Source organism: Anguilla rostrata, chromosome 2, assembly GCF_018555375.3.
Source record: "Anguilla rostrata isolate EN2019 chromosome 2, ASM1855537v3, whole genome shotgun sequence".
In the NCBI taxonomy this organism is placed as follows: Eukaryota; Metazoa; Chordata; class Actinopteri; order Anguilliformes; family Anguillidae; genus Anguilla; species Anguilla rostrata.
In genome coordinates, this window is record NC_057934.1 from 11135962 (window position 1) to 11148224 (window position 12263).

At 48.0% G+C, this 12263-nt stretch overlaps 1 protein-coding gene across 2 annotated transcripts in view; it reads left to right on the forward strand.

The window, feature by feature from the left end:
- Positions 1–4990, forward strand: part of rnls (renalase, FAD-dependent amine oxidase) — a 34576-nt gene extending 29586 nt beyond the window's left edge. For both annotated transcript variants that reach the window (XM_064319819.1, XM_064319824.1), the window contains exons 5-6: positions 713–888; positions 4245–4990. In XM_064319819.1, coding sequence (XP_064175889.1) covers positions 713–888; positions 4245–4397 — 329 coding nt within the window. In that variant the 3' untranslated portion in view covers positions 4398–4990. The remainder of the gene's footprint in view (positions 1–712; positions 889–4244) is intronic.
- The last annotated feature ends 7273 nt before the right edge of the window (positions 4991–12263 follow it).

A 12263-nucleotide genomic window follows, 5' to 3' on the forward strand; every position in this document is an offset into this window, starting at 1 on the left:
CGGGTCAAAACGCAGACCGCCGGGGTTGTGGGGGGAGCGGTGGGAGGAGGGGGGGGGGGGCATGAGGAGGTGGATTGTCTGAAATCACATGACCTCTTAGCATCAAAGGTAAGCGGCTGCGTATGACGACACCGGTACATGTGATGCACAGCCGACATGGCCAGACGGTTTGCACTCTGTTATTAAACAAACGGAAACCGACCTGCGTGCAGACTCAAATATTTGCCTAACAAATAAAGCTGGTCATGTTACATTTATGTGTAAAGGGCCCTCGATGGGCCCTCTCAGGCTATTAGTGGCTCACGGTCGGCCTTGTAGGAAGTCTCACAAGCTCCTTACACGCCATTTAATATTGATGCGCGATCTTTAATAAAACATCAGGACCTAGATAGAAACTTTTCCCCTCTCTCTCTTCCAGTCAGAATCCTTTCAGGGCTCTCGCAGCCCGGGCGAGGGAATAGGCGCATTTAGACGCCCGTGGAGCGCGTCCAATTCTCAGTGGCGTCTCTGTGATTTTCGACATCGCCGGAGTTTTAACACGCACTTCCCAAAGTGTTCCCCCCCCCCCGCCCCTTTTCCCGTATCAAGCGGTTTCATTCACCGTTTTGGAGCGCCGTGTTGTGAAACGGTATCCTGGAAGCGCGGCCGTAGCCGCCCAGGCCTTGGTCCGTAGTCGATTCGCCGTTTCCTGACCGCGGTTCCGGTTCCGCAGATTCTCCGGACTGCGGCCCGTCCGTGGTGGTCCACACCGGCGTGCCGTTCGGGGTCCGGCACCTGGAGGGGACCAGGGAGGAGGTGGAGCCTCTGATCCTGGGAGAACTTCAGAAGGTCCTGCCCGGGCTTCCCCAGCCAATCAGCATCAAGTTCCAAAAGTGGAGGTACTCACAGGTGAGGAATGATCCAATCACTGCTGGAGCAGATCAAACGCAGGCGCCAAGACTGTGTGGGCCTCTCTCCAACTCTATTTGCACTTCCTCAGATGCTTCCTAATAACAAAAAGAGCTGTAGAACTAATTGCATTTAATCTTATTTAAAGTGTGCTTTTGGTTCAGATCCATCGCAGAGGTTTAGTTTGGTAAGCTGGGACAAATGTGCTCGACATTCCTCCTGCAGAGCGCATGTGTAGAGAATATGAGCGTTCTAGACTCTGTTTGATGATGCTCCAGTGTCTCGCGTTTGTCGAGACGATGTTCTTTCGCTTGTTTCGACCGCACCTCGAAACAGACGGGATTGCCTTTGTAGAGCTTTGTTAAACATTGCCCGACGCGCGGAAGGAGGACAGACTCGTGCCGCCTTTCGCTCGCGCTGCGGACGTTGCCCAATCGCCTGCGTCGCTTTAATAATGAAGCGAGGAGAGCTTAAGTGCAGTTAATGAGACGCTTTCCTGGTGCGCTGCAGAACAAATGCATTTCTAAAAGAGGAACAAGGCGCGTGACGGATCCGGACGGTGTGGAAAGATTTCATTTGTAGGATGCGCGCGCCGTTGATGGGATTACCCGATGAAAGGTTATGACAGGAGAACCTTTTTACATCAAACTTTCTTTTCCCTGTGCGCCGGTGTCTGCCTCCTGTCTTCACACACTGAGGGGTATCCTGTGGTTCGCGAGCTTGATGCCTGTGTCTCTGCTCCATGACTGCGTTGTAGCAACTGGAGGGAGCACTCTTCCAAAGTGTGTTTTACTGTCCTTAGTGACAGGCAGCTGTGAGATGAGCACACACATACACACACGCACATATGCACATATACAGTACATACATACACACACATGCACACGCATCCATGTGTACATACAGATACATACAGATACATATACACACTGTCATGAAGAGACACATTTATTATTTCTCTCATCCTCTCACACACACACACATTGTCCACTCATACTCGCCAGCTGCCACACACAGGCACGCATTACAGCCGATGCACTCGCACACACACGGACAATGACTTGCGCTCTGTCTCTTTAACACACACACGCGCGCGCGCACTCCCGGGCGAAATGCAGCGCTGAGCCGCTGCGTGGGGTCAAAGGGCGCGGAACATCTGTGTGGGAGGCCAGATGACTGAGCGGCAGAGTGCAGGCCGGGCCGGGCCCGAGCTGGACAGACTAGCACACAGCTCACACCTGGCCTCCAGCTACAGGCCTCAGGAAACAGAGCCAAAATGGCTCCCCTCTGCTCGATCCAGATGATTCATCCGGCTCCTCCTCCATTACCTGACTGAACCGCGTCAGCTACGTCAAATGTCTGAGTTATAAAAGCTTTTTAAGAATGTAGTCAATCATCAGCGGCTGAAATAAACTTTGCCTTTGCCGTCTTATCCATAAATATCTCATTCTTCAATGCGTATCCTCACAGAAATGTGCAGAAATCAATGCACAAAATCAATGTGACTAAATTCTCCTTCTCATTCAGGATTTACAGCTACTGTTAATGCATTGCATCAGAGATCTGCCCTATGACTCAGGGGTATATATCGGTCCCCGATGTTTCTTCTCCGTAATTTGGAATTCCCAATCGTATGTTCCTGTCCCATTCACGAAGCACCCTCCGTCCGACTGGGAGGGAACACCCAAGCACGCGTGTGCCCCAAAATGAGTGGTTCTGCGGAGTTATCGCTGCGGACGGTTGAGGAGCTGCAGCAGGGATCCTGCAGTACACCAAATGACCTGAGGGGGTGCTGTTGATTGTTCAGGCGGGTAAAGTCCTAGTGATTTTAAACACCCCTCCCTGAGTGACACTACGGCCATTAAGCTCCATCCCCACCCGATACAGGGCTGCAGGCCACATTTGCTGTTGAGGACTCGTGACCTTACTGGTCTCACCACTCGGGAACCCCAGCAGTAGGTTATCGCGACAGGGGGTTGTCGTGACAGGGGGATATCGTGACAGGGTACAAGCAGGGGAGGTGCAGTGGAGTTTTTTTTTGCTTCCTGTCGCGTCCGAGCGGTTTGACGGCAGCACCCCTGCGTGTGCTGTCAGTGGAGCACTTGATGAAGCGGTGGAGACCATTCCTCCCCATTGTCTGATTGGTACCACAAACAGCTCATTGAAGTGATCCTTCCGAACATTCGCATTTGCTTAAGTATGGATAACTTGGATATGTAATGTTTTACAGGGATTGCAAAATGATAGAACACCAGTGGATCCAAATCAGGGGGATGCGTGAGATAACCAATAGCAGGGCTAATTGATGAATATGCAGATGAGCAGGATGCATTTGAAAACCAAGCTGGCATATTTGCATTATGTTGCCTCCCGGTATAACGGTGCAGTTTATTTGGATTTCCATATTACTTTTTGTGCTAGGATTAGTTCTCAAAACAAGAGGAACGACAGAACAGATTTAGTATGAACTCTCTCATAGCAGCTTCGCAGTAGGTCCAGACTGAAAGCTTTCTTGTAGGGGATATTTAGCTATTTCTGAACCAGTACCAACCCGAGGAAGTCTCGTCGAAAAATGAGTCACATTTACGCTTCAGCAAAGGCGCTTTTTTCCCCCGTATCTTTATTCCCAGTCCCCTCGGCCTGCGCGATTACGTATCTCTCAGGATGGCTCTGCGTTTGGATGCGAAAGCAGGTAGCCGCCGGCCAGGGACCCCGCTCGTGCCGATAGCATGCTATCGAAAGCCGCTATCGTGCGTCCAGGGATTTCCGTGCCACTGGAAATTTCCCTTCTTTGGGACTCTGGATCTCATTGGCTACCCAGCTTACCATGCCTGCACATGTACACACGCAGCATTTGCTGCACTGAGAACTACTGCCGGACATGTATGTGTACGCTGCAAAAAATGTCCGTCTTAAGTGTTTCGGTCCTGTAGTGAGACTTTTTTTTTCTTCTCTCAGGTGGAAAATATTGGCTTGTTTTCAATTACTTCTTGCTTGGCAGGCGAAATTGTCTTACCCCATTGACAAATCGTGAATCGAGTAAAACGCTCTTGCCTCATTGGCATTTATATAGCAAAAAAAATTAGGCTTAAGTATAAGAAAATACTTAAGATTGATTTATTTTTTTGCTTTTTGCAGTGTATCGGTAAATTTAAAGTTTCAAAATTGAACTTGGTGTATTGAATCTGATTATGGCACAGAAACTGTTTGCATGGATAGTTCATTGATTAGACTGGGGCTGCGAGCTGAGCGATATGGAGGATGATGTGGACCTCTGCCACTAGACCGCTGATCATTACTGCACTCGAGCTCTTCATTCGTCTTCTGTTTTTCTTCTTCTGCTTTTCCCTGGTTAGGTGAGAGCCGCTGTGCCTGACTGCCCCGGGCAGATGACCCTGTGCTCCAGTCCACTGCTGGTCTGCGGGGGCGACGGGTTCATGCACTCCAACTTCGACGGCTGCGTGGAGTCCGCCCTGAAGGTCACAGAGGTCCTGAAGTCATCCCTTTGAGAAAAGGGGGGGGGGGGGCGCCCTGCTCTGTGGGGTGGGAGGGAGCAGAGACTGGGCTGTGGTTGAGCCGCCCTGCTCTGTGGGGTGGGAGGGAGCAGAGACTGTTTGAGCCGCCCTGCTCTGTGGGGTTGGAGGGAGTAGGGACTGGGCTGTGATTGAGCCGCCCTGCTCTGTGGGGTTGGAGGGAGCAGGGACTGGGCTGTGTCTAGTTGGGCTGTGCCTAGTTGTGTAAGTCGCTCTGTATAAGAGAGTCTGCTAAATGGCTGTAATGCTTGAGCCGCCCTGCTCTGTGGGGTGGGAGGGAGCAGAGACTGGGCTGTGATTGAGCCGCCCTGCTCTGTGGTGGGCTTGGAGGGGAGACAGGGACTGGGCTGTGTCTAGTTGGGCTGTGCCTAGTTGTGTAAGTCGCTCTGTATAAGAGCGTCTGCTAAATGGCTGTAATGCTTGAGCCGCCCTGCTCTGTGGGGTGGGAGGGAGCAGAGACTGGGCTGTGATTGAGCCGCCCTGCTCTGTGGGGTTGGAGGGAGCAGAGACTGGGCTGTGTCTAGTTGGGCTGTGCCTAGTTGTGTAAGTCGCTCTGTATAAGAGCGTCTGCTAAAGTTATGGCCTGTGTAGGAATGCTTGAGGCCGCCCTGCTCTGTGGGGTGGAGGGAGCAGAGACTGGGCTGTGTGGATTGAGCGCCTGAACGTCTGCTAACTGTGGAGGAGGTGGGGAGGGAGCAGAGACTGGGCTGTGATTGAGCCGCCCTGCTCTGTGGGGTTGGAGGGAGCAGAGACTGGGCTGTGTCTAGTTGGGCTGTGCCTAGTTGTGTAAGTCGCTCTGTATAAGAGCGTCTGCTAAATGGCTTTAATGCTTGAGCCGCCCTGCTCTGTGGGGTGGGAGGGAGCAGAGACTGGGCTGTGATTGAGCCGCCCTGCTCGTGGGGTGGAGGGAGCAGGACTGGGCTGTGAGTTGAGCTGCTGCCTGTGTGTGGGAAGGAGCATGCTGGCTGCTGCTTGAGCCGCCCTGCTCTGTGGGGTGGGAGGGAGCAGAGACTGGGCTGTGATTGAGCCGCCCTGCTCTGTGGGGTGGGAGGGAGCAGAGACTGGGCTGTGATTGAGCCGCCCTGCTCTGTGGGGTGGGAGGGAGCAGAGACTGGGCTGTGGTTGAGCCGCCCTGCAGTGCCTTCTGCAAAGGAAGCTGCCCACTACTCTGTTACGCTCCGTTCAGCCACAGTTAGCTGCAGCTTCCTGCCAGTCAACACAGAAGCCACGGGAGTAGCACAGCAGAGCTGCTATAGAAGGACAATAAAAAACTACAAATCCCAGCACAAGCCTGTTCCTGTCTTCCTGGGGCCTCTGCTATGGTCATGGTTTGCATTCACATATGCATGTATATAGGATGTATTATATAACATGTTTCTGTTCATAGAAAAGATTGCTATTTAAAAAAAATGATGTTATTGTGAATTGTGTGTTATTGTCCTTTTGAGAGCTAAGATGTGCACATACTCACACCAATGAAATGAGAGGCCCATTACTGCATATGCCTTGTCTTTATAAATGGTCCCATACATCTCCCTTTAAAAGCATGAATTGCAGTATCAGATTTGGCATCAGTCATGTGAGTTAACGGAGTCTTTTTCTCTAATGGAACAAAATGTAAAACAAACATTTTCACATATTCAAAATATTCACCCTAACTTTAGTACATGAAAGTACATTGAAGTATGCACAATTATTTCCATATATGGCATTTTTTCAATTGAACACATTACATTTATTTATTTATTTATTTTTATTTTTTTACGGGGCCTCACTGGTGTCCTTGTCTCGGTATAACATCAGAACATGTACAGTAAGCCTGTCTTTGTCCAATGGACATGGTGAAACGTTATGTGCCAAGAATTAAATTAGATTTTCTATAAGGGAAAGTGTCCCCCATGCAGTGCTGGAATATGTCTCCGCCCCTGGCACAGGGTACACCGGGCACCGATCTGCCATGAACACATGGGTATCACCCCCCCCCCCCATTCCCCCCACTACCCATCCACCCGCACTGACTCAATTCTCAGACCCCCCCTCAGCAGATTCTATAGTGGCGTAATTCTATAGAGCAGGATGACCGATTTCTGCGGCTTAGCGCCAGTGCATCTGGACTCTAATCTGGGACAAAATGTTTGGCCACTGGTCTTGAGAGAGCCCCGCTAATCCGGCCGTAATTACAGCGGTGCGGGCTCGGGGCCGGCTCGCAGATTTACGGGCAGCTGGACACGGCAGCGGAGCGCGATCGCGGAGGTTCGCCGGCTAGCACACACGCGCGCGCCGTGCGTGCATTATTTATGCCCGTTGCGCCCCGAGAAGGCGTGTGTTTCTGCGCCACGCTCTGTCGCCCTCGGTAGGGAAGGTCTGTTTGTGATTAGGTATGCCCTCTCGTGTGCTGGCATTATCCGCGTTCTGTGCCACTAAGCCTCCAGAATGATGATTTATGAAAACCGGCTTATTAAATGGCAAACAGATTTTCGGCGCACACCATGAAAAACGGCCGAATCTGCATTCAAAAATGAGCAGAAGCGTTTTCAAAAGGATCGCATTCTATTGCATCATCTTTTTAAATTTTTTTATTTGCCATTTTCAATGTTTGTCCTTTTTTGCATCATGGGCTTCTAAACCAATGGATGTTTTTGCTGGGTATTAAATTTTTAAAAAAACATAAAAGGTTGGATTAGTTTGTAGAGAATCATATTTTCCACACTGTAACCCTCCTGCTACCACCCTTCTCCATATTCCCCTTAAACACCTGTCTTGCTGGCTAAGATAGCTCCATGATTTCTGGTTTTCCAAAATGATATAAAAATCCCCAGCTATGATTTTTATTTTTATTTTTTTGGCTTTCTGAGCCATGCTTTACCAATAGTCAGAAATAACCACTTTCATACATTTGAATGAAGCACAAAGTAGACTCTTAAATGGGTTGTCAGTTGTAACAACCCGTTTTAGAGTCTGCCTGGAGTAAACAGTGTTGTGGTAACAGTTTTAATTTAATTTTTGGCCAGAATGGCTCGATTTGTATGTTCTCAGCAGTTTTTTTTATATTATTAAGCTGTCTGTAGATTCCAAATCAATGCCCAAATATTGTCATAGTAACAGGGAAGGTAATTGCTGAAGTATCTGAAATGGTGCTCTGTGTATTTATTTCCTTCAGTAAGACAGGGCATTAATGATCACTTTCAATGTGGTTAGAAGCTGAGCTCACCTCTTTTTCCAGGAATTAATATGAAATCGCTATCAAGTATTCACAATGAATAATGGGAAATGGAATTCTCATCAGTATCGTGTAATTTGTCCTTTGTTAATAGCTGTGGTCAGTGTGACAATGAGAGAGGCCAATGAATACTGATTAAGTCAGACTTCTAATGCATTACATTTTTTTAAATGAAATTTTCCATAAGCGTTTAACAACCCAAGGAATTATCTCTTGACTGAAAATGTGCTCTAGAGGACCATGGGTATGTCAGTATCATAGAAACATTTTCAGACTAGGGAAATCAAAATAAGCATAAAACAACATGTAGCCTGTTCTTTCAATCTGTGGGTGCAGAATGTAACTCCTGATACAGAATTTCTTTAAACCTCCCTTTCCTGTTAACACTGCCGTCTTATGAGGTAAAAGCGTTGACTTGACTTGACTTGACTTGACTATGACTGCGGTCATGTTTATGTTGATGAGCGTCCTATTAAAGTACATGGTTTTGATGACCATACCTCACCATAATTATGGTCGAAATGACTTCAGCCAGAAGGTTCATGGCCATGAGTGTTGCAGCAGTGGAAGCCAATGCTGTTCACACTCATCAGTATGACCGCAACACAAAAACGCGATTGACCACGCTTGTAGAAAGGGCATGGGTACATTATCCCCAACTTGAGTCTTTCACACCCAAAATAAAAATCATATAGTCATATGATGCTGACTGATATAATGCCTTCCTGTCACGTGGGGCGCAGGTAGACCGCAGTGGAAGGGGGAAAAAAGATGGAACTCAGTGAAAGGTCCAGACTCGTTTGGCGCCGAGAATATGGGTGGAACTTGCAGTGGGAGAAAGAGCTGGGCGTTAAGAGCTGCATAATTCATACGAGTCACCCTGCGAGAAATAGATCTCAGCTGCCTGGATTGCAGTAGCCTTGCTTCGATGTTGCATCAGCCGACTGGCTTTCACTAATACGCTCATTACCAGCTGGGGGTCTTTCATCTTTTTTTAGTAACCGATAAGAAAGAATTGGATGCGGATGAACAATTTGCCCGGTGGAAAATAAAAATGGTTGTTTCTGTCGCGTTTGTTACCCAGTTGCCTTGTGTATGGGAATTACTTGACAGAAAAAAAAGAAGATGTTTCACACAAAACGAGGGGAGGGAACTCGCTGTACCACTTCCATCCGACTGACAGAGGGTCTGAAAATGACGAGTTAGTGATGGTCCCTTTGTCTGGCTTACGAGTACTCATTTAAAATGTTTCCCCAGTCATTTCTCTCTCTCTTCTCTCCACACCCCCCCCCCCCCTCCCCAGCCCCCTGTTCCCCTACTTCTTCACATGCACACGAGAATCCCAGTAGATTTCTGCCTCTTACCCCCCCTCCCCTCCCCACACACACACAAAGCTACACACTGCGTGCGGGAGACACAAGGCTCATCGTGCGTCTGACCTATTTTTGTAGGCTATTCCGATGGTACGCGCTGGCTGCTGTGCACTGTGGGTAACTGATTTGCATTTTTGCAAAGTCACTGGCAGATGGCACCAGAGGTTGAGGAGATAGTAGGCTTCCCCAGGGAAGGGATTCAGGTCACACATGTCATGTGACTCCTCGCAAAAAAAAAGGTGGACCCCCCTCAGCGTGGGACAGAGAGTGCGCCGTCCAACTGCGTGACCATACTCATCCACAACAGTGCTGGCTGGGGGTGGGGAGGGACAGGGATTAATCACTGCATTTACATGCAGTCAGATTCATGAGCTTTTCTAATAGTAAGATTACTTGTGCATTTTCTTTTTTTGGAGGGCGGGGGGGAGAATCTTTTAGTGGATGAGGAACTTAATACTTGAGGATGAAGACATTAAAATGGCCTTTGCAATGCAATGGCCTTTTTATTGCGTTTAAAGAGCTAAAGAGAAAACTGATGTTTAGACTCCTCTCCTGATCCCTTGAGAAGGTGAGACCGCAATGGCTGCTGGGATCTGATGTCACCAGCAGCTGTCTCCTGCAGAACAGTATAACCCTCTCAGAGGAGTCAATATGCACAGCTAGTATTGATCTGGGAGTGGAAATCAGACCCACACAATAGCAATGGTTTGCTCTCCGCTAAAGAGCGCATTTCTGCGTTGATATTGGGAAAAACTGCAAGAGTAAGGTGGGGCTAAATCACTCTATTGTCTCCTTGTCTCTCTGACAGAGTGCTAGATCACCTACTGACATTTTTCACAATGGTTTGACTGCGACCACAATTTGCCTCATTAGATGAGCAATTAACCATCCATTGTTTTTTGTTCTTTTGTCAACTGTATTACTAAACATAACTTACTTTTTCCATCTCAGATCGCGCAGGCCAGAATAGCATGCATCCGTGTAGACTTAATAGTGACACACCAGCAGCTCGCCAAATGCGTGCCAACCCCATAGACTCAGTCCCGAGCAACTGTTTTGTGAGCGGTTAAAACATCGAGAGACAAACTGTTCTCCGCGTTCCATAACACTAAAAACATGCATGCAGCTCCAAGCCGGCAAAATGCGTGCCAACCCCAGAGACTCAGTACCGAGGAACTGTTTTGTGAGTGGTTAAAACATCGAGAGACAAACTGTTCTCCGCTTTCCATGACACTAAAAACATGCATGCAGCTCCAAGCCGGCAAAATGCTGCCACACCGCAAAGTGAACCTTGTTATGTTTCTACTTTACCCTGGCACCATGCCAGACTGCTTTATTTTATTTCTCTCCCCTTTGCAACCGCTAAAGACGATGATAGTAAAACGAAAACGAAAGCTGCATTTTAAATACGGCAAAGGCCTCTGTCCATAGACTTGTCACAGTACAGCGCGGTCTACAGCTGCGCTTTGTGCACGTGTTAAGAACTGAAACGAGTGAGATTCGGAATGGAAAGAACACAAGCGCGTCACTCCACGCGGCTGCTAACTCCACAAGAAAGATGATGCCTAGAGCCTCGGAGGCACTCAGGAAGTGATAACGCATAGCTTTGAAGGAGTCGGTTTTCAGGATTTTGTTGCGGAATGTATAGCTAACTGAAGAACTGAGGGGAGGAGGTGAGTGGCAGTGACTTGTTTCTCACAGTTGAGATGCAGCCGTAAACAGGCAGTTCACATTCTGAATCCGTATTTTTGAAGGAATGCAAACTCCCCATTTTTTAAAAGTATGCTACCCCTGTAGAATAGCTCTTTTACTTCCCAAAATAAACACGCGGAGGAGCAGCCCACTCAACCTTTTTTTTCTTTTCTTTATTTTTGAATAAGTCGCCAAACATGGTGGAGGAGCGTTGAGGTATTTTCAGAGGTGTCGAGACACAAGGTTTCTGTTATCGAATTAAGCCGCGAGTCGGCTTTTGACCGTGCAGCACCACACCCTCTTTGTTGGGTGGTAGAGGAAGTGAGCTGAACTGACCTCCCGAGGGAAAGGAACCGACATTACACACACACACACATACAGAGAGAGAGAGACTATACGAATATAGAGGGGCACAGTATTTCCCTATCTCTGTTTCAAATCCACAGACACATATAGTGCAAGGGTCACTACTTGATGTATATTATAGAAGCAATGACAAAAATATAGCCAATGACTGAGAGACTGGGCCATTTGGTTAGGTAACAGTGATTAAACTTTTTTTCATTACTGAAAAGGCTGCAAGTCTTTTTTTTTCATTTGACGAATTTGATTTAATTCTAATTTAATTTAGTTCTTTATGGAATGATGTCGTTCTTTTAAGACACAATCCCAAAAATGTCCCCCTTGAATTTACACCATGTAGGTTTATTGAGTTCTTTCTTTTTATTTTGCAGCTCCAACCCTAGAAAAGTTGATAAAATGTACACTGGCAAACAAACAGATTTAATTTAGGCAAGATAGGAACCCGTCCCCTCTCCCCCACAGAATACTCCTGACGGAAAGATGCTGTTATGTTTTGTAAAGTGACAGAACGAGGGAAACGGCGATTAAAACTCCCCAGTGTGAGCAATTATGTAAACATTTTTTTGCAGTGCAGTTTCCATTGCTGCTGTGTTACGCATTTAGACTCCGGACCTGATAATTTGGGAGAGGGAGGGGGGGGGGGATATTAGCATTATCAGCACTGTGCAACTGCCTCTTTCTCTGAGATTAACGCTGTGCTCCTTTACCGATGGCCATATTGTGAAAGTTGAGCGAGTTCCTGGGACACCCCGCGGTGTTATTGGGTCTCTCCAGCAGTGGCGATAAAGCACTGTGGATAATTGATCGGATGGCTGATGGAGGCCGGGGCTGATTGTGGGGAACATACGGCCTTAGCGGGGAGCGTGGCCCCAGTTTGCAGGCCCGTCAGTGCCTCTAAGCTTTCAGCGCAGATTAAACTCGCATACTGCATAATTCACTCGCCGTGCCCCCCCATCCACCAGCAGTAAATCTATAACCGCTTTGCACTTTAGACTTTCAGAAAAGAGGACAAAATCTGCCGGTGAGAGCCACTTGCACTGACATTTGGTGGGCGGGGCCACGCACGCGGGGTAGCCTGAGAAGCAGGGTGACCTTCCAATCAGAAGTTTTTTTAAAAATGAAACTACAGCTAGAATCACCAAGTGAAAGAAAATAAATGACGAGGTAAAGAATCACCCCCGCAGTCTGTGAACT